Source organism: Salarias fasciatus, chromosome 10, assembly GCF_902148845.1.
Source record: "Salarias fasciatus chromosome 10, fSalaFa1.1, whole genome shotgun sequence".
Taxonomy (NCBI): domain Eukaryota; kingdom Metazoa; phylum Chordata; class Actinopteri; order Blenniiformes; family Blenniidae; genus Salarias; species Salarias fasciatus.
The window spans coordinates 16,478,754-16,501,941 of NC_043754.1; the positions used below are offsets into that span (position 1 = coordinate 16,478,754).

Consider the following 23,188-nt stretch of genomic DNA (forward strand, 5'->3'; position numbering starts at 1 on the left):
AGATTCATTGTTATTTTAGAGTGGTTTTCAGAGTGTGGGGCAGCAGAAAGAAAGTGTGGGAGTCAGAGAGATGCCTTTTTTCAACATCATTTTTATTTCATAATTTTTTTCCATTAATTCTTACATCCAAAGACACTTTTTAGTACATCTTAAGTTTAACGGAGACAAAGCAAATAATGAAATCCATTTTTTTTTTCTTATCAAAAGCTTTCATGGAAGCGTCTGTGGCATGTTAGCGGGTTTCCGTCACGGTGTGAGTTGTGTTCACTCCCGTTGAGTCACACAGGTTAAATAGAGGTTACGGTGAGAATGAACCTCTTGCTCACTCGCTGCAGTGCAGCTCTCACTTCTTAAACTGCACTGCCGGCTTGTTCGTCTCCTTGACAAGGCTGGAGACCTTTCAATGTCCTTTTTTGTCCTCTTCTGTTTTCTTTACAGCCGTCTTCTCCTCTCTGTCTCCCATTTTTGTAACCTTATCTGAGTCATTCCGTGTCTGCCTTTAAAGTGTTTCAATGTTTCTCCTCTTCTTTTTTAGAAGTTTTCTTTTTTTTATGCGCATCAGCCAATCCTCCGGCCATCTCCTTTCTTTATTTCGTCTGTCTTTTGCAGGCAGCCTTCCATTGTTTTTACAGCTCTTTAGCCGTCTTTAATTAGCACACTCGGCATGCACCCACAAATCCAAAAGCTGCAGCATATGGCACTGCTCCCTCTCCCCCACTCTCTTTCTCTCCTCCCCCCTTCTTCGGGCTCTGTGTCCAGCTCCACAACATCTTGCCTTCAGTTTTGTTTACATCGGTTTCCCATCATTCCCTCCTTCTTACTTTTTGTCATTCTGCTACTTTCCTGTCTGTTTTCTTCTCATTGGAGTGAATCCAGCTCTGCGGGGCTGTGAGGAAGGAGCTCCAGTCTAAAGGACTGCATATCATGAGGAGGGATTAGGTTATATACTCAGAAGAAAAGCATTTGGTTGTTTTTAATCCGCACGAGACGCCTTGTGTGTCCGTGATGTCACTTTTCTGCTGCATGGGAGGATTTTTGAGAAACAAATTCCATCTGCTCCTGCTGGTTTGCTGAGTCACAGCTAGTGTGACTCAGCAAACCACCTAATCAGCTGTTATATGGAGTGGGCTTGCTACTGTGCTGTAAAGGACACTGATGACAAACGGCGTAAGCATTTCTAAGCAGAAATCATAACATTATAGAGTTGCTTTACTGAGTCAAGAGGTCATTTAAGCCTGCTTTTCAGTCTGTCTGTGTCCTTGTGAATCAGTCAGCCGACTTGTGTCTGTCTCGGTCTACCAGCGAAGAGCGATCGCAGCAGATTGGAGACTGATTTCACTCAGAGAATCTGCTGCCAAATTAGTATCGATGGCAGACGTTTCCACCACTCACAGACTGTTGCAAACTTGGTCACCACACGCAGACAGACAGACACACACACACACACACACACACACACACACACACACACACACACACACACACACACACACACACACACACACAGAGGCAAACTTGACTCATTCCCTTCCTGACTCATTTTTTTCTTTAATCTGTATCAGATAAATCCACGTCTAAAACATTGTGTCCTGGTTTCATGATTTAGGTTGCTTAAGGAGATGGATTGACATCTCAGCTGCTAGATTTGACCTATTCTTATCTGAGAAATCGCTTTCAGTATGAAAAGGAAACATGCCCCCCCCCCACCACACACACACACACACACACACACACACACACACACACACACACACACACACACACACACACACACACGCCCTACTCACTGACCCACCCAAAGAAAGAAAGAAAAAGTGTGTGGGAACTTTCCACCATCTTAATATTAAATTTAATTTATCTTACCAAGATCCAAGCCTCTGCCTGCCTCTGTAGAAATGCAACTTCTGAACCAACGGATCACTGTCCACATTATTTTTTAATTGTCTTTCTGCCTCAAATAGCTCAAATGTTTCTTTTCTGTCAGTACCAATCATGTCCTGTTTTTTTTTGAAGAGCATCTTTCTCATTTTTTTAGTTTTCCCCTTGATAAGACACAGCATTATCAAAATAACCATATTCTAGACCAACCTGGAAAAAAGTAGTCTGTGTTTGCATTTCATTTCTTAACAATTAGGCATGAATTGCAATTAATTTACTGATTTATTCCATTTCACATACGGTGCAGGGACATGCTCATCATCAGCTAGAACTTGAAGGGAACTTTGAAGACAGAATTACTCCAAGGATCCATTCATCAATTGTCAGAGGATTTGTATATAATTGTTGACTGATTCTAATAAAATGATTTTCAATGTGAGTACCTGCTACTTTTTTAATGATAAATATGAGTAAAATTCTGATGATCTGATTTTTTTATTTACTTATTTTTTTCAAATTATAACTTTATTGAACTGAGGGCAGATTAATCAACCATCCAAACAACATGTGAAGATGCATCATCAATTAAAAGTTATTTTTTTGCACTCACTTGTATAAACAAACATATTTTTAAATTTTGGTCGTGATAGTTAAAGCCCCTTGCTACAGTAAATAGCAAATGTGCCTTCTTCTTAAGAAATATTCTAATATTTTGAGATACGTTTTTTTATAACAATATAAATAGAAAAATTTAATGTTTATTATAAAATTATTTTAAACACCCGACAACACAGTTTAGATTATGTAGAAAATGCTTTCTGGTGGTGCATCACATTCAGTCTAAGACCCGGATGCGGGGTAGCTGATCTGCTCTTAAACCTGAATTAAAGCAAAGCAGTATAACACAAATCATCTCGTGAGGCAAGACGAACGAGGCTGAAAAACACTCGAGGAGGCAGAGGGTTGAAAGCAGCCGTCAGAGTTGAAGATGAAGTCTTGCTACATCCTTCTCTCTATTGGGAAACAGCCTTGCATAATTTCCTATTTATATTTTGCTTTATGCCTGCTGAAAGTTGGGCGGGAAGGACGGGAACGTGCCTTCACATTGAGAAAGAAACATATATACAACTTCACAAGAAAAGTTTGCTCTTCCCCTGCAGAGAGCTGTAGCTGTTACATAAGGTGTTATGTAACGACGCAGCCAGCCAGCCAGGAAAGCAGTCTGCTGCGCCGGTTTGAGGTGAACTCAGCAAACCCAATGCCAAGTCAGCCCGCCAAACAGCTAATTGGCCTCACATCAATGCTGCCCTCTTATCTGTTTCTTCGTTTTTTTCCCCCCTCCTCTTCTCTCATTCCCTTTACCCTCCCTGTCATGTCTTTTCTCCTGTCGCTTGTCTGATGAAAACAAGGCTGTTCACAGTATGATGACTGAAGCAACAGGAGGTCAGGTTTTGTGTGAGCTCTCCCTCAGTGAGCAGATGATTTACGCCTGCCGTCTTGACTCTTTGATCACTGGGTCTCTGTCATTTTCGTTGTCAGGTAGTGCAACTCTTTAAAGTCCAGATGGCGATTTGGGGAATTCTCCTGAAAATCTGAGAAAAGTGTGTTGGCTGTTGAAATTTGAGACAGCAGATTGAATGCCTGATATTAAATCCAATCTTTAGCACTAATTGTTAGTGTATGCAGATATAGATGTTTGTAATCACACACACACACGCACACACACACACCCGCACAATAAATACTGCCACAGGAGAAATATGGAAGTACGTACAATTCCTATTCACACCAAAATTATCTACTTTTGATCTTTGATTGAAACGGAGACAAAATAAATTGAGAACTTTCTGACAGACTTTCTCAGTAAGGTAAACTCATCTGTCATAGAAAGTTTAGCTTTTTATTGCTGTTAGATCCCAAATGCTGTTCAGTACTGATGTCTTATAATGTGATTAAAGATGTGTGAGGAGAAAATCTCACTCACACTTTGAAAACCCATCATCTAACACACTGATTGTACTGATTGATCTGTCTCTGCATCAACACAATGAGACTGTCCAGTCAGTTTGGTGTTTCTCTGTGCCTCTGGAATATTTTCTAGCAGTGTCTCTCTCTCTGTGTTGGTATGAGTACATCCTTCTGTCGTTCAGGCCTCTTCTGTCTGTCCGCCCATCTCTCTGTGGGCCTCTTGGGTTTCTGTCGAGGTTCGTGTTTCAGAGAAAGCGCGACAGGCCCTGCTGGCTCTCTGCAGTTGATTCAGCACCACGGACAGCTCCACCGAGCTAAGCTCCTCTGGCAGAGTGCTGCGACAGCTCATCCTCCCAGAATGTGGTCTTTCTGAGGGCTGGATTATGTTGACCTCACCGTCTTCTCTGTGTAACCATTGTGGTGCAGAAGATTAGCGGTCGAGCCTTCACCCCCCCCCCCCCCCACCCCCCCCCCCCCCCCCCCCCCCCCCCCACCCCCCCTTCTGTTTTACATTCGAGTGTCATTGTTAGCTGTCTGTTCGACTTGAAAAATAATGCATCAAAACTATTGAAAAATTGTTGAACTGAGTAGCAATTCAGCAGCAATCTAACTCATAATATTTTAGTACAGATATAAAACTGTTAAAAAGTTGCATCCAAATTGACATTCTGGCAATTCAAACCACAAAGTACGACAATGATATACAGAGAATAAAGCCATTCATCATATTTCTGAAACATCAGTCAGAACTTATACAGGTTATCATTCTTTTGAAATAAATTAATCTTTTTTGAGGATTACTTTTAAATGAATTCAGTCATTCACTAATCCTCACTGTTTATTTTGTAGAAATGAGCCAACTTGCATATATATGCCCTCAAACACTCAAATGTCAGCTCCTACAGAGCTACTGTCAAAGATTTCCACTAAAAAGCGAGAAGCAGACAGAGGAGTCCTCACGTAAACCCGAACTCTAAAAGGGAGACTGAAATAGCATTTTGACTGAGCAGAGTGAGAAATGTCATCAATCATTTGTTCCCTGTGGCTGTATCACAGCAGCTGCAGGTTAAAGCCAGAGTCTTTCAGTGGAAAATCTGCATATAATATTTTGGTAAACATGAGTCAATGTTCATGTATTTTGGCCATTTTGACATGCATTTGAAAGTCAGGGATCAAGATCTTTCTGTGTTTTCCTGGAAAGCTGGGTTACAGACTATAATGCTCGCTTACTCTGCAGAGATTGAATATATTATCATCTCATAGTTGCTGTGTTGTGTTAAGTCTTTTAAATCTACATGAGGTTTCAAGCTATTTGGCATTCGAGCTTTCGGTTTGTAGGAAAAAGAATTCCATAATTTTGTCCGACAATAAACATCTTTATCTCAGGGTGGCTGCTTTCTCTGTGATCTTCATCTTCCTTTTAAATCATCAAATTCAGTCATTTATAAAGAACATGAAATAAGTTTGACTTGTAGTGTCAGCTCTGCCTGCCTGAAAGAGTCACTCGGCTTGTCTGTTATTTAATTTTCCTGATTGTGATGTAGAATCACTTTAGCTGTGGACCTTAGGTTCATTCCGCATCTAGCAGTTGTTCAACAGTGCCACCATGTGGTGTCAGATTTCTGCATTTTAGGATCCTCGTGCAACAGTGGCATGTAAGTTATATTCTCTACATCCCCAAGTAAAGCAGGCAGTTTTCCCCAACTGGTTTATATACAGCTTAATGTGATGAAAAAGCGAAAAAAAGAAAGAAAAAAAAAAACCCAGGAGAGACAGTGATTCACATTCCCTGTAGTAGTTGTTTGGTGAATGCACACTAGGTGGCGTAGTGAGAACATGAAAAGAGAGTGCTGAAAGGCAGTCATAATGAAAAGTAATTTGTTGCATAAGATATTTTCAGGAAGAGATGATGGCTGCATTTATAAAGGGGTCACAACTCTCTTGGGCCAAATTAGGGAGCCGCTCGAGAAAAACAAACCAAACATGCTTCGTTGTTGTGTCTTGAGCAACTGGATACGATCAGTTTTTCATCAGATCTCTTGAGCTCTCTCTTATTTAAAGCACCGTGATGAATAGTTAATTATCCTGTCAGTCATGGTCGGAGTACATCTGCACAGAAAGAAATTTGTGTGATGACTAAATTTGTTTACCGTCTCTCTTCATTCGGACTACCTTGCTTATTTTAAAGTATTGAATATGGAAATGGAAACTGGGAATTAAAATATTAAAGATGTATGACTGCTTATGTCCGGGTTATGAAATCGCCAGTCTCCACACTCTTTCATTTCATCTTTATTTTCGCCCCTATTTTGTTACTGTTCATCTCTCTCTGCCCTTATTCCAGCGGTAGCTGTGGATGTTGTGTAACAGTGCTGCTGCTTTCTCCACAAGAAGGGAGCACCAGAGACATCAAAGTGGCTTGTTTTGTCATTGGGCTCAGAGAAGAGCTCCGAGCAGCAGTCAGGAATAGATTGCCTCGTCTGCTGCTCTTGTCCCTCTGCCTGTTTGCTTTCTGACTAACTCGGGGGATTTGAAGATTTGATTAAATCTATGTATTTTTTATTTAATTTTTTTTGCCAGACAAGTTTCATCACGTTGCAGTTTCACCAGCGTTTCTCTCATCTCCCTGCAAACTCCATCTTCTTTGAGGGCACGAAGCGTGAATGCGTTAGCATCAACCGGGCCATGTGCCACTGGTGTGTGTTTGTGCGTGAATTTGCATGAATGGCACAGTTCTGTGGAGTATCGTGCTCATAGTAGATAAAATATGAATGATGCTGCTCTCTTATCGCAGTGAGCACATCCTGTTGTTCGTGGCACGCAACAGCCATGCACCAGCGCCTAGAAGGCATTATCACCATGGAAACCATACTTTTTCACACCCTTCTCACTACATATTTCGTGTTTGTGTGTCGCTCATCGGCTTAAAGATGCCCTCAGGATCTGGCCTACAGCAGGATTGTCCTCGTCTCCTGATGCCTGTTTCCTCATCAGCCTCGTTTCATTCTCTGCATCTTTCCTTTGCTCCTTCTCTCCTAATATCTCTGCTGTGCTGAACTTTCTCTCTCCTGATGAGCAGCTCTCAGTTGTTTTGATCAGCAGCAGCAATCCAGACCTGACGCTGTCAGACTGTGTCAAAGCCACAGATATTCTGCCATTTGCTCACATTCAGCCACAATCCTCCCCTTCAGGAATAAATCTTTTGACACCGTCGGAAGAAATTTTACTAAAACTGAACAGTGAAATTACTTTCTGGTATGTCATTTCATTGATGGAATTGATGTTTGATTTATTTATGAAATCGCTTATATTTTGTCATCAATGTGATGAGAAAAAAAGTAGTTTTCCATCATTTGGAAACAATTTAACCCCTCCCCCATTTCACCTCAATAGTAACTTAATATAATAAATGTAAATACTCTCTCCCATCTGTTAAACTTCAAAACCAGGACAGTGACCAATCAGCCTTTTTCCAGATAAACTCATTCAACTCATTTTAAATGTTAAGTAACCTGTAAGAGTTGGGGTTTTATCCAAATAGTTGTCAGCCATTATATCTTATTTAGTTAAAAAGAATAAAGAAAATCAAACAACTGAACTTAGCAGAGAAAATCAAAGGCTTATTTTTTGGTTTAAAAAGTCATTCTCACCACCAATCTATGAAACCGCTACTCATGAACTAATCAGTTCAATAAAAACGTCTTGCTGCACTTTAAAAGTTCCCTTTTTGTACTGTCCGCATGCCAGTCGCTATTGAAATAAAAAGATATGAAAACATATTAAATAAAATCCATTTAGAGGTTGAAGTGGCCTGGGCTGCTGATCCACACTCCGGGGAAATGTTAACAGCACCACCGTCTGTAGCGCTGCCTTCTTGTTAGGAAGTTGAGCCGCTCGCCCCTAAAATAATCACCAGCTCCATCAGGGGATATCAGGGAACAAAGCAATATGCACTCTGTTATAAAACCAGAATAATACCATTCTCCCTCCCTCACACACACACACAGTCCTTCTGATTGACACAGTGCATTTACTGGCATTTTACTCCAACATCATCCATTACAGCTGAGTCCCAAATGCTCTAACGTTAATGCTAACCACATTTCAACCTGATCTCGTTCATCAGATCCACGTCAGCCAATTTGGGACCCTGTATTTTGGGGTTGTATAAACGGACTCTCGGACCCCCCACCCCCACGCAGTCTCTACCTGTTTGTGGGTCTGCATACAGCCAGCCACACCAACACACTCCGACAGGAGGCCTTAATTTGAAAAGTTAAACGAAAACGATCCGTACCCCGCAGAGAGTCTGCGTGTTAGATTAAACTTGTGTTTTTGGTCTCCCCCCCTCTGGCTCATTTAGACCCTGTGGGGGGTGAAGAGGGACACACACACACACACACACACACACACACACACACACACACACACACACACACACACACACACACACACACACACACATTGTCTCTGTGTTGTTTATTTTGCATTTTGTAGATAATGCTATTACATGAGCTGTGACTTTCGTTCGGGGTGCTGATCGGTGGCTAATAGGAATCTAAATGGATCCTCGGATGTTAATTGGCACGAAAATGCAATAACGGTGCTTCTCTGTTTCTGCGTTAACTCCAGGCGATGCTCCACATGCATGCAGCCTCAGATATAATAGCTCTAATGGGTTTCGGTTGGAGATTTTGCCATCGTGGATAAATGATCTGTTGTGTTTTCATAAATTACTTATCGAGTGTACCTTCGACTATCTTGAGATGTTGTTTGGAATATTGATTGCTTTTCGATTGAAATGTAAGACTTGCCACGTGGGGTGTAATTAGAATTACTTGTGTTAATCCCACAGAGTTGAGATAAGGTATGGAATTAACTATCTGTCTAAATTAATAGAAAATAATAAACAGTTCATGATTCTCAGTCTCACTTGTGATGATAAACACATCACTGCTGGCGAGTTTTCAGATACAGTTGATGTATACCTTACCATTTGTCCATAATGTGTTAAATTCCAAAGAGCTTGAAGGAATTTTTTTGGCATTGTATATTTTCCATATCCTCAAATTTTAAAAACTTTGTGCTGCATCAGAATGTGTGGGTCTTTTTTTCTTGCGGGGCTTTCTCTCTTTACTTTTCATAAGAGGCTCAGAAAACAGACCCCCTACCTCCGTCTTCAGACATCAAGAGTCTGTGCCGCTGTGCATCAGCGAACGAGTGAGTCAGCAAGGTCTCTTTATAGTCTCTCATAGACTGACTGAATGCAGAAGCAGCACAGAGCTGCAGCTCGGGGACTCGGGCTGGGCGTGCACAGGCGAGACGGCAAGCAAATAAAAACAAGCATGTCCAGACCCCCCTGGTTCTGCGTCTCACCAGCCCCACGGGGCGAATGGACAGGAAGAGAAAGTCACGTTTTTGAGAAATGTGCGATTTGAACTCGTTAGTTTTTAGGTTTGAAATCAAACAGCTTGAAAAGTACGTGTTAGACTACATGCTTGATTATTTTCAGGATGACAGGTGGCTTCCAGGTTATGTTAACTGAAAGGGAGCTGGTAGAAACAGACCTTCCAACCCCCTGTTTCAGTTTGTTTTTGGAAATTAAAAATTAAATAGCTGAAAAAGAAAAGATGTCACAAAATAAATACTGATTAATAATAACTGAACTCTTCTGTGTGTGCCGCTGTTTCCAGGTGTCCTGCCTGCAGGATTTCTTCGGCGATGAGGATATTTTTGTGGCTTGCGGACCCGAGAAGTTTCGCTACCAGGACGACTTGATGCTGGATGAAAGTGGTGAGACGGCCGGCAGTCTTTCTGACATTTCTGCGCTGACATTTCACATTTGATTCCATGTCCTTTCAAGCTCCTCCACTGGTCCTCTTCTGTTGCTGTGCTGATTCACCTGTGTAATTATTGCCATTTAGTTAAAACAAATCCAAATATTTGTGGTTATTTCATTTTAGTTTCAATGTAGTGACCAACAGTGTCCCAGCAGCCACATGTTGTGTGTGTGCATGTGTGTGTGTGTGTCCTCTGTACATGTACTTTGTCGTCCGCTGTCTGGTTCAGCTCTGTTGTCCCTCGCTGTTCCCCTCTCCTGCTCTCCCATCATGCCCTGGTCCACTGCACTCCAGCCATTGTTTTGCTCCCTCCCCTCCCTCTTCCTGCCTCCCCCCTCCCCCCTCCCCCACGCCGCTGCAGCCCACAGGGGGATGTGGTCTGTCCTCACTTCACCCATCTGTGTAGCGCTGCCTGTCTCTCTCCGCCTCCTGTAGACTCCTGCCATTTAGTGCTCATCTGTATTCCAGCCCTCTCATCCCTCTCCCTCTCGCCTACACGAGCGAATGTGTGCTTGCTTTTGTTCAAAGGTTTATTTGATTCATTTGTTTCCCGTAGTATCCCTTCATCCATTAAATAGCATTCATCCCACCTGGGTCACTAACCTCCACCTCCTTCCCCCTTTTGTATCTCTGCCTCTTTTTTTTTTTTCCCCCTCCCTCTCTAACCCATTTCTTTTCTTCCATTTGTAAAGTGTAACGCTGATCTGCCTCCATTAGCCAGACTCTCTCTGGTAACCTACCTTTCTCTTCAAGAGAGATCACAGAACAGCCTCCTACGCTGAGCAAGGCTAACTGGATTTTCATTAATTGCTAATGATTGTCTCCATAGGCAGTTTGTCATTGTAATCAAGAGAAGAAGTGCGTCTTCTCTCTGCGATGAGAATTTCATTATCTGGTTCTGTCTGCAGCTGCTACACGTGCGCAAACCCGGCTGCTTCGCAGGAAAACTGTCCTCGGTTTTCCCTGCTGTTAGGCTTCCTTTTTGCTTCATGAGGGATATTTTTCTCACATAACCAGAGGTCCGTCCTACCTTCTCTGAATTATCTTTCTCTTTTTATGCACCATTCTTTACTCTCAGCCCAACCGGTGCAAAAAGAAAACCACCCCTCCTGAATGCGGCTCAGACAGATCTGGCTTTATGTTTTCTTCATCTGTTGAATGTTGTATTTGGCTTTATAATTATAAAACCAAACTGAATTAATCTGATATAGCTTCTCTAAATAGCCAATATTGTTTCTCAGTTAGGTAAGAGAATGTCTTTTAGTGTCACAGCATGAAATCTGTATTGAGGGTGGTGTGTTGGGGGTTGATCTTTTAAGTGTCAAATCAATAAACAAACATATTATAATGGATAAAGTATCGATTTGCACCACCCTATTTTCACACTCTCTCAGAACTCGTTCTCACTTCTCGCTGCAAGATCACATTCAAGCTCTTCAGCTTACTCTCACTTCAAGATGCTTGGCATTTTGGTCGTTCGGAGTCATCTTTGAGAACCTTTCAGAGTCAGCATGTGCATGTAGGCTGTCTGGCTTGCTTCTGTTCCTTCATGCAACTCCGGACTGACTCAGTGACATTGAGCTCAGGGCCCTGTCGGGGCCAGACCATCTGTTGCAGGACTCCTTGTACTTCTCGGTGCTGAAGATAGTCCTTCATGACTCCATGTATGTTGTCATGAAACGTAATTAACCCGAGTTTTGATGGTACGATTTGATGCCTGAACATTTCTGAATGGTCTGAACTTCTGTGCACACTCTTCCTTTAACATATAAAATTCATTATTGAAGTTATTTTGCTCCTAAATGCAGGAGTCCAGCTGTAAACCGTGATCAGCACCATGTCCTGAGGTTCAGGTCTGACCCCGTGACTGCTTGTTTATTGCTCCTTGATGGGAAATAATATAATAAATAATGCACGAGACGGACAGACAGGCAGAGTCAGAGCTACAGACGACTTCGCCTCCTCTTGGCATCACTATAATTATCGCCTCTGCCTCAGCGCTGGCACACTGTCATCATCTTAACACTCTGCATTGTACATTAATCACTGGGTCACAACGACTGCCACACAAGAAAATGGAGAAACTCGTCCTTTCATATGCACACACACACACACACACGTTCAGATAAACACAGGCAGCCATGGCAGGCTGTATAATTTCCTCTTCCCAGTGGTCTAGAATGGTAATGAGCTATAATGGGGTTGGGTTAATGAACAGGATAGGAGCAAAGTTTTCGGGGGAAAGGAGGCTGGAGCACTGCGTGTGTGTGTGTGTGTGTGTGTTATGTACCATCACATGGCTCATTTGTCCGGACGGTGTGCCAGTGTGGTGTCAGACCATCTCTGAGTCATACCTGCCGTTCCTGCAACGCCACAGTAATTGCGTTCAGCCCGATGAAGGTCAGGGCTCATTTAGGTGACCTGAGGGTTTACACACAGGTAAAACCAGTTACAGCTGAGCTGATGGTCTGCTGTTCTGTTGCATGACCAAAGGTCAGAATCAATCAAAAAAGTGATTACAAAAAATACTAGATTGGTTAAAATCCATAAAATATTAATTTCAATCCAATAGAACTTTGTCACAGTGTCACACAATAAAACTCCAGACAGAGTGAGGAAATTTGCTCTATTTCATGTGCAGCAGTTCAGCTGTGATGTTACCTGATCCCCAGATTGATCTGATTCGTTGAGCTGAGAGACAGTGAAAAGCCAAAAAATATGTGATTACCAAACAGAAGCTGAATGCATCTCTGTGTTGTGTGTGTGTGTGTGTGTGTGTGTGTGTGTGTGTGTGTGTGTGTGTGTGTGTGTGTGTGTGTGTGTGTGTGTGTGTGTGTGTGTGTGCGCGCAGAATGCCGTATGATGAAGTCAGTAACCTATGGAAAGATGTCTGGCTCCCTGACCCGATGCTCCCCCAGGGCCATCGTCCAATCGCGGCGCAGCAAGTCCCCAGCATCTGGTAAGACAATAATAAACATCTCCTCCTTTCTTCTTGTTCCCTCTTTATCTTGTTAATGAAGGGCCGTCTCTTATCAATGCCCTGTGAGGAGTGTGAGTGAGTGGACATAGCGGGGAGTTGTTTTCATCCTAACGCTGCTTCATGTAATTGCTTTTCTCGCTCATTATGAATAAACACTGCAATGAAGTCGGACTTGTGCGGGGAGTCTGGCAGCATCCACACTAATGCGAGCTGCGTCTCGATGCATTCAGAACAGAATTCAAATGAGACTGCTTTCACAGGGGAGTGGGGGGGGGGGGGGGGGGGTGAATGCAAACATGGAGGATGAGGGAGGTAAAAGGGAAGATGAGAAGTAAAGAAGAGAGATTGGACTGGTGAGTCAATCCTGCAGCTCCCCACCAGCCTTTCCCTCACCTGACTAATGAAATGTCATACAACGTGGAGAGCTCGCGCTGGCACCTGCTACATCGTCTGTGCCTGATAATCAGTCAGAAACTCATTTGTGGACAAAGAGAGATTGAATCCATGCACCTGAGCGCAGCTTTGTTTTAATAATACACCCCAAAGGCTTGTTTCCCCACTTCCCTCTGAGAGCGTTCTACACTCGTGGTGATTATTAGCTCGAGGGGACTGAAAAGTTTGATGCATCTGGAGGCTTCGCTGTGTTTTTGGGCTCAGATTTGGGTCATGTTGAGCCGTCAGCTGAGCTGTTGAAGCGAGCTTGAATATAAATTATGTCATTGAGATGGCTCCTGAAATATCTGCGAGTGTGTGTGTGTGCGTGTGTGTTTGTATTCCGTGTGTGTGTCTGCCAAACCGCCAGTCTGGCTTTAAGCTGGCGAGCGCCTGGTGATCGGATTAGAGCTCTGGAAAAAATGGCAGGTATTGTTGCTCTGATTGCACAGCTTGAGCTTCGGCTGCCTGTAAATGTGTCAAATGCTCGGTTGTGTAACAGTGCTCTTGTGTTTCCATCCTCATTGTAATTATTTATTTATTTATTTTTATCATTCAAGTGTACAGAGACATATTGAGTGGGGATGACTGGGTGGCTGATGCAACTCACAGAAACTCCTGAAAACCAATGAGTCTCACTTACTGTTAGTCTACATGCACAGATGTGGGTATTTTTAGACTGGCGCTGCATATTTTACCTCAAACCAGCTGGGAAGCATTGCAGGATGTAAATCAGCACCTGTTAATATGTTTTATGTTATGATTCGGAGGACAAACCTAGGAGGAGTTGAATTGGAAGACAGACGCAGCTTCGGGTGAGAGGAGAAAGTTCTGGAAGCTGATGGTTTGAAAACTTTGGGGGAAAAGGTTACGGGAGTGAGTCATACACTATCTGATCCTGCTGGCTGCAGCAAGTCTCGGATGAAGGGTTGTGTGTGTGTGTGTGTGTGTGTGTGTGTGTGTGTGTGTGTGTGTGTGTGCGCGTTCTCGTATTTCTATCCTTGTTGGGGCCAAATGTCCCCACAAGGATAGCAAAACGTGGAACGACGTGCCTTGTGGGGACCTTTTTCCGGTCCTAAGTAGGAGAAACAGTGTTTTCTTGACCATGTTGTTGTTACTGAAAAAAGTAAAAGTGCAAAAACATTTCTTTAGGGTTAGGCTTTGTTGTGGTGTGGGTTAGGGTTAGGGTAAGGGTCAGGGTTAGGGGCTAGACATGAATGGGAGTCAATGGAAGGTCCCCACAAGGATAGAAATACGAGACCGCGCGCGCGCGCGTGTGTGTGCGTGTGTGTGAGAAAGAGAGAGCAAGTGAGAGAAAACAAGGGGGGGGGGGGTGACTCGTCTTGGTTCCCATGGAAACATAGCACAGTTGAGCATTTAGATACAGACACAATAGCTTGTGACGGCCATATATGGCAGCGACTTCCTGTGAAATGGCCTGCGGTGAAAATCAGAGGCGACTGACGCTCCGTCCCTGAGTCAGACCGTCCGGGCGTCTTCTGCTCTGAGAAATGTTCCCCTTCTGGTGCCACTTCCGCTACTGACAATCATCAAACGCGCCCCTTGCGCTGCGTTGAGTCCCTGAACCGCCGTCAGCCTGGAGCAGAGATCTGCCCTCCAGCCTCCACTGACCCTGCTGGTTTCTGTGAAATCTCCATTTTATTCAATTTCAAAGTGAAGCTTTCAGTTTAGGTGCTGTGATTTTATATAATTTGAAATGCTTGTGTCAGATTGAAATTGTGTAGTTTAAGGTTCTGGGTCAGATTAACTCATTTGTTTTGTTAAAACTGTCTAAGCATGTTTTTTTTTTCACAGTCAAACTGATGCTGAAGGGAAAACTGTTATGATTGGTGATATAGAGTTTATTGAGACAATTTTATGAGAACGTGTGTCTCAGTTATTCTTAATTGAACATGATTTGCCTTTTGGGCCCTTTTTGATTAAAATAATAATAAAAAAAAATCAAGATTTTAGCTTTGGGTAGATGAAAAATAATTAAAGGTTGGACATTTCTTTGCTAATTACACGAAAATTAAAAAAAACAACGAAAAGATAACTGCTCCCATCGGCATCACATTTCTGGGAAAATGCATTGCCGCTGTTTGCAGCGTCACCTGGTGTATCTATAATCTGCTTTTTATCACAGTCAGGGAGAGTTTAACCTTGTATCGCTGGCTTTTTTCTTTTTTCTGTTTGGGTTTGAAACTTTCAGGGCTGGCATTGCAGGTAATCTAATCCAAAGAAATTCTGCAGTGTAGTGCAGTTTTCATCAATCATATTGATGGAAATGATTAAATTAAGATTTTAAGTTCAATAACGCTGCAGAACAAGGCAAATACCTGGTTTGCGGAAAAAAAAAAAAATCCAATATTACTGCTTCTTCTTGTCTTTGTTCACTTACACTCAGAGTCAAACCCTGTTTTATTGAGAGTCCTTTCAGTAAAATTAAAAGGAGAGACACAAGGACAAGCGGCGCTGTCTGATTCCAGATATTATAAGACAGCCTTGTAGGATTGTATTATTTCCAACCGTTGGAGCAGAAACTATTGATTCTCACATCTCTGTTGGTTTTTAACTTCGCTGCAGGTATTCAGGAGTTTGGACTGCAGCCTTGAAGTTTCCTAATAATTTTTTTTTTTTTTTTTTTTTCCATTCGAGCAGCTCAGACAAAAAAATAATTCTTCATCACATCTAATGAACTGGTCCAGAGAAGCTTCACAGAACAGATGTGAAGTGTGAATTATCTCTGCGAGAGAGGCCGGGAGAGCGAGAGCGTGGAGCGAAAACACGTGTGCCGTCAAACACCACCTGGTGTCCTTCTGTGTGTTGGCCTGCTCCGCGTTTTGTGTGTGTGTGTGTGTGTGTGTGTGTGTGTGTTTACAGCTGAGACCTCGACACTGAAGAGCAGAGGTCTGTGTGAGGGACAGATGAGGAGACAGGTGAGACAGATGAGGAGACAGAAGGTGTTATATCATAACAGTAAAAAACAAAATTCAGTAGTCAACTAATAATAAAGGATTCATCATTCTTTTGTTGTATTTTTGACCCTGATTATTAACACAAACGACATGATCTCAGAATGAAATCCTACAATGAAGTGCTGGTTTTCATACGGATTTACTGTTTGACTGAATTACACACGTTTAAACTGCTTCTCCGCCTTTATCCACCTGATCTCTAAACTAAATCAAAATAGTGCAGCTTCAAAATATTTCCTTTTTCCAACATAGAATAATCAAGACAAGATGATGCACATCTAAAAAAAAAATGGATGGATGGAAAGCATTTTTCACAAAAAGTCGTTTGCAGAAGTTCCTTTTTTTTTGTTGATGCACATTTATTGTATCACAAAAAAAAATGGAAAACCAAAACATGTGAACACTAGGACATTATATAAAAAACTGATTCAGAGAACAGCCCTGATTGAATGTGTTTCTTGTAAATAATATCTGGTCTTCCGTGACACATGCTGAAGACATTTACAGTTGCATGATAATTACAGGACTTTCTCTTCTTCCTAGCAGCACAAGATTGAATTATTTCCTCTTATTCCCAGTGATGAACTTTAAAGCATAAAGACTTATTAGATGAATCATGCAGCAGGTTTGCCTGATGAATCATAGCGCCGCAAAAATAAAACGACCTGATATTACCAAGGTGCATCAGTGTGTTAGAAAATGCGATGGGATGTGCATACTTTATTGAATTTTTATGCTTTCTGAGAGAAGTGACAGGTATTCCCTCTCATGCTGAGGAGGGTTTGATTTGGCATTAGTCGGAGTGTGGGCATGTTGTTGCTTCTCTGCCTGACATTGTCATCACTCCAGTTTTATTCTGGGAGGATGTCACAACCCTATCCGAGTGTGTATTTATATATACTGTATACACACACAACACACACATAAATCCAGAATAATGTGAGAAAACAATTTGTGCTCAGACACAGTTTCTCCCCCCGTCCCACCATCTGTCTCCCCGCTCTCCTCTGATGCCTCTTGTCAGCTAAAATTAACAGAAGTACAGATGGTGTCAGAAAGCATCGCTCTCATACTTCAGGGTCTTACCTTTCTCTCCGTGCGAGAACGACTCCGCATGAAGAGAGAGAATTAATAAGAAAAGGTGGAGCGTGTGTCGCCAGTGTGTCTCCGAGAAGTGCAGGTCGACGTGGCGTTTATTGAACTAAGACGTCCGTAGCCACATGCAGCCACTCTGAAACATCCCAGACTCGTGGAGGGAACCGATTCTGTCTCCAGAAACTTCAGGAAAGTCACAACAAAGACAAGAATAAACAACAGGAAGTGCAGAGCGAAAAGAAGCCCATGGCCAAAGCTTGCACTAATGGCATAAAGCACAGGATGCCAATTAATCCTAAAACTGGCAGGAAAAGTCTGCTGCTGCCTTGAGGTTTTTGAAACTTTTTGGAAATTCACAAGTATAGGCTACTTCCTAGGAAAAAGTACCAGAGAATGCATGAACCGCTATGTTATTGTGTTTATTGTGTTTTGATTAAAAAAAAAAAAAAAAAAAACACATGCTGTAGGTTTGTCCTTGTTTCACAATATGAGTGTTGAAGCAGCTGAGGACTGGAATATAGCTAGTTTACACAAGAACAAGAAAGTTATTTATCAGAAAATGTTCAAGGTTCCTTTTGTCTTGCAGTAGTGTGACAACTAATTTGGAATTTTGTTTTTTAAACGATTTGATTTTTGGCTGAAACTATAGTTCATCAATTAATTGACTAGAAATTGTTCAGCAGTCTGCACATGCATTCATGTTTCTAAGTATAATGTCCTGATCTCTGATTTCTGACATTATTAATATATTAATTATTAACCCTTTTCATCCAGAATATACTTTAGACCCTACATTTGTAAATAACTTCATTCATCTTCAAAGTGTCTGGGACAGAATACCCACTTCATTTTTGCAAAACACTACACAGTGGCAAGATCCATTTTAGCTCAGCTATTTATTCATAATATAATGTAGACATTCATAATAACTAACTTGACATTATTGATTTCAAAGAAATATATTGAAATAAGGCAGTTACCAAATGTAGTAAAGGATAAAGAGTTAAAAAACAATGTGTTACATGTTTTTCCAAGGCTGGTGTTTGGATTCCTCTTGTATTTTTAGTGTTTTATCTGATAATGATCATACAAATTGTCGTCTCTAACACAGCAGGGATGTGTGAAACTATCCCCAAGCTTCCAAATTCCAAATAAAAGCAGAGCACTAGTGTTGCATGCTTTTGTTTGATTTGTTAGGACGGCTAAGAACAGCCAGAGGCTGTGTGGGCCACACAGTGCTCCTAGACTTTCACTTCAATAAAAAATAATACACACAGTATACATAAACTGAGTCATAGATTTGACCTCAGCTGAATGTCAAGGAAAAATATCAGAATGCTCGTCTGGCCATTTGTCACCTAATTTTAGCAGCAGTCCTCCCGCGTATATATCACAGTTACTGTAAGACCTTGTTTTTCAGTCATTTTTCCCATTTTTGTGACATAATTCTGTCAATAAATCATCCAAACACATCACACAGCTGAAGGCAGGAGTGCACACTTCTGGTGCTTCACCATATTTATGGCTCACAAGGCTTTCTTAAGAAGGTTTATGCAATAATAACACTGACTGTGTTCATCGGAGTAGGTGTGAAGGATGCTGTGCTGCATTCTGGGCAAACTGGATTCTCAGTGGACCTCTTCAAGTCTTTAATCAGAAAAACCACAGAGGAAGAAACCATTACATTAAATTTCTCTGTTTTCAACGTGCAGACCTTCTTGCTTTGGTGGCTTTTTTTAGACCGCAGGTCCAGATATTTAACCAGTGGTTGATTAAATGACGATTGAAATTTTAAAGTATTTCCAAGCTGTTGTCAAAATACTACAACTTGACATCTGCTTCTTCCATCTTCCCTGGTTATCTTCTGGAATATGCAGAGTCAGAGGGAGGTCTCCTTGAATTCTCAAACTCAGTTATTGTTGTTGTGGCCTTGTTTCAAGTAACCTTTTATCCAGAATCTTCTTCCTGCCGCCTGTCCTCTCTGTCCTCTGTGTCTGGCAAACAGTTAGGATCTCAATGTATTTGGCGCAGTTGTAATAAGGACTCAGCCAAAACATATATTTCAGATCTCCCTCTCTCTCTCTCTTCTCTCTCTCCTCTCTCTCTCTGTCTCTCACTCTCTCTCTCTGGCGCGCGCGCGTCACCGTGTGCGCAAGCAGCGCGTCTCTCCGCCTCTGTGTAGTACAGCTCCGCTCCGTCTCTCCCATTCACCACAGTTTACTACCGGACGGACGGAGAGCGTAACACGAAGGTGCTGTTCTTCCTCTTCTCGTTGCCCCGGCTTTGGATTATCACTGTGTTTTTTTTTCAGCATGCTGGAAGTGGAAGGTAGGAAGCTCAATCGGCTTTTCGTGCCATGTTTTTTTTTTTTTTTTTTTTTTTTTTTAATTTTAAACTTGAATTTTCCACCACTCGGATCATTTTACGCGCATTTGTTTCCGAAACACCGGGGCATCAGTGGCGGAACCTTCAGTATCGTTATTTCTGTTCGATCATTTTGTGATGATTTCTGTCGCAAGAAGACAGCGAGATGTGTTATTTATGTTTTATTGTTGTGTAACCGGTAGGAGTGTCTCCTCCGCGCGCGTAAACGCCGCTACATGGTTTTCATCAATGAACATGAGATGGCTTCAACAACCGCGCGTTCTTATCAATTTTTCACAGCGCCCTTGGTAAACAGAAAATACCGGTATGCATCGTCAGCCAGCGCTATTTTCATCCAGTGTGTGTGTGTGTGAGAGAGAGAGAGAGAGAGAGAGAGATTTTTTTTTATCATCTTCTTTGTCTTGAATTATTCAGAAAGTTGTTTGATCTCGAGGAGGATTGTATTGTACACTGAGGTTTCACTTATCTGCTGCTCCAAGAGGGATGGATTCCAAAAATACAGCTCGGTGGACGACAGGAATGAAATATTGTTTACATGCGGTTATCCTTCAGATGGTGTGGTGAATGCAAAAAAAAAAAAAAAAAAGGCCGAGAGATGCCAGCCACAGAAACAGGCTGATCAAGGCTGGGTGTGTTTTATCTCGACATAAAGCATCTCTATGACAGTTTCATTTTGCATTGTAACATTTACCCCCAGTGTGGCTCACTGCTGCTGCTTTAGTCTCCGTTTTCTGTCTTTCCTAAGGCGTCTTGTGTATATTGCCATGAAACAATAACTCATGTTTGTTTCATGATGACACACAGTCCCAGATCTAGAACTGGCATGTTGATGCCAGCGAGATGAATAAATAAATGAATAAATCTCGTTCATGCCTGACCAAACACACACACGAGCCAGGTGCATTTTTTTTTAACTAATTTTATGCTCTTGTTTAATGAGAGGTTGAAAATGAGGACAGCCTGATGTCGGATGTTGACTTCGGGCCATTAAAGTCTGGAACGCGCTCTGATGTCTCGCTGCACGTATGTGTATGTGCTCGGGAATAATTGGGTGGTTCCTCAGAGACTTAGAGCGATTGTAATTTGGCTGTAGTAAAAATGAAGTGTTTAAAAAAATAGAGAGACTAGTGTGGATTTCAGTGGCTGTTTTCCTTTCTCCCACACTCCTCCGTCTTCCTCTCCTCCTCCACCCCCGCCTCATTGATATGAATGGATGGATGTTGAGGGCGGAAGTGTGGGCAGCAGCGAGAAACCGATATAACTGTTCTAGATAACGTGTCCACCGTTAAAGGAAGCATTGTGTTTCAGTGTTTCTTTACGCCCTTTTCTCATCCTCTGCTCTGTTTTCTCCCTGCTTTTCTCTCCGTCCAGTGAATGGGACGCCGGCCAGTCAGCTGTCCACTCCTTACTCGGGAAAATCTCCCAGCCCCTCCCCAACCAGCCCGGGCAGCCTCAGCCGACGCCGGGTATGACAAAAACACACACACACACGCACATGCACACACACACAAGCACAACCAATCACCCGGTAGCGTTTAGTGACATTGAATCAGTCAATCTGTAACACAAACCTTCTATGTTCTCAGGAAAAGGACAAAGCCCTGACTGAGCATAGACCGACCACATCTTAGAGTCACTAGCATATGAAGAAACCACAGCGTCTTTATTGTCTCAGGAGGGGCGAGGCGTTGACTTTTGACCTCTCTGGGTGTCCAAGAATGGCAGGCTCATGTTTAACACACAACTTTATAGTTTCCAAAGGCAACCTCTCCTCTCAGGCTGATACTCCGGTCTTTTATCTGCTCGCCCAACGCTCTCTGTTCCTCATCAGAAGTCCCTCTCTGCCTCTGGCAGCTCAACAATAAATAAAGCTATCATCAGCATACAGAGAGCAGCAGATCTGTCATTAAATTAGTGCAATATCTAATCTGCAGAGAAAGCTGACTGATTCTCTGTGTGAGCAGCCTGCTCCTTTCTTTATTGTCGTTTGCGTTTTACAATTGTTTGCATACTTCATTAAGCAGTGTGTTGCATTGCAGTTTAACGTCTTTGTGAAAAGACGAGTTGAGTACCACCCACTGATCTAGAGTCACCGTTTCTTTTTTAATCAAGTTATGTCATTTTGTACATGTTCAACTGTGTAAATGATGTAGGATCTAATTTTATACTAGTGCATTTCATGAATTCTTTCCCTCAGCAGCCTGGGTTTTAAACACACACACACACACACACACACACACCAAGGATCAAGATATGTTTTCTGTAGCTATCGGGAAGAAAAGAACATCTAAAATGCAATGCGACAAAAGACTACTGTGCAGAGCAGGAGCATGCAACTCAAAAGGAAAACATTCTGTTTCACATTTGATATCCTGAGTTCATATATAGGTTTACGTGCGCGCGTGTGCGCATGCGTGCCCATTTTGAGATCAAAGTGTCTGTTAATCCAGGCCTCGACGGCGATGATGGCGAGCTTTAAATATCAAACTCAGTTCTAATCAGACACTGTTATCCCACAGCAGCTCTTTAATTTGCAGCAGCCGTTAAGCCTGCTGCTGATTCAGTTCCTTCTCTCTCGTAAACAAACCCAAGCACCACCGCTTCACCTCAGCAGGACGTATGAAGCAGCCATGTGTTATGAGGGCTTTCTATTTGCATTTAACCTGTCCTTTTTTTTTTTTTTTTTTTTTTCTTTTTCTCACACATACTGATTGAAACTTGCTGGCTGACAGCAAGCGCACAAGAATGATTTATTCCGTAATTATATAGCCAGTTAATGTTACAGTCTTTCTTTATATTCAAGTGTGCATGGCTGCATCTGTAAGTAGCTGTATACAATAAAATCAGCGCAGCAGAAACCAATTATCTCTGGAGCTTAGTTTATCCATCCTCGTACTACATTTGATGATTTAATGGGCGGTGGAGAGTTTGCCCCTTAGGCTTCGGAATCCATCAGCGATGCGATGTGGTTGTAGTGAAATGATATGGAGGTCAGCTGGGGCAGCAGGAACAGTCCAGATTTAGGTTACAGCTACTGAGAACCGGGTGAAGTAGAGAGTCCTCGTCTATATCGGATCTGGGTCGCCATAGATTATAGTGAGTAATGCCTTGTCATTTGCATACATTTATAAACTCTCCTTTCCCCTGTCTCTGGATAGAAAACACACGGGTCAGTTATTCTTGAAAGTTACACAGATATTCTCCATCAGTGTCTCCAAGTGAAAGAAAAAGGCTAACCACTAAAATCAACAGCTGGGTGTCTTTTCTTTAATCAGACATTACCTTTTAGACGTTTCCCTTTGTTTCGCCATCCTGATCTCGCCAATGCAGCGTTCGAATTACTGTTTGGAGTAAAGTTGAGCATGTGTTTCTCAAAGGGAGATTATTTCTAGCTTTGTACTCGCTGACACTACACTAAGCCTGCAATGGCTTGACTGGAGAGACGGGAGGAAGCCTCACATCCCATTATCTCTGCTCTCCACTCCGAAGCGTCACATTCTTCAGCCATATTACCATGTAATTCTCTCCACCGCCTGTGACTTATTTCTATCCACCCTGTTAGCGATTCCCTCCCTGACAGTTCCTAATTCCTCTTTCACTCCTTCTCTCAGCAGTTCTCATTTCACCCCACC

At 42.3% G+C, this 23,188-nt stretch overlaps 1 protein-coding gene across 4 annotated transcripts in view; it reads left to right on the top strand.

Annotated features, from left to right (window-relative positions):
- dclk1a (doublecortin-like kinase 1a) overlaps positions 1–23,188 on the top strand; it is a 40,266-nt gene that overhangs the window by 5,906 nt on the left and 11,172 nt on the right. The window contains exons 4-7 of one of the 4 annotated variants that reach the window (XM_030100511.1): positions 9,540–9,639; positions 12,538–12,645; positions 20,928–21,022; positions 21,143–22,208. In XM_030100511.1, the coding sequence (XP_029956371.1) occupies positions 9,540–9,639; positions 12,538–12,645; positions 20,928–21,022; positions 21,143–21,187 (348 nt within the window). In that variant the 3' untranslated portion in view covers positions 21,188–22,208. Of the gene's footprint in view, positions 1–9,539; positions 9,640–12,537; positions 12,646–19,332; positions 19,500–20,927; positions 21,023–21,142; positions 22,209–23,188 lie in introns of those variants that run through there. The other 3 variants (XM_030100509.1, XM_030100512.1, XM_030100510.1) reach the window with 3 other exon arrangements.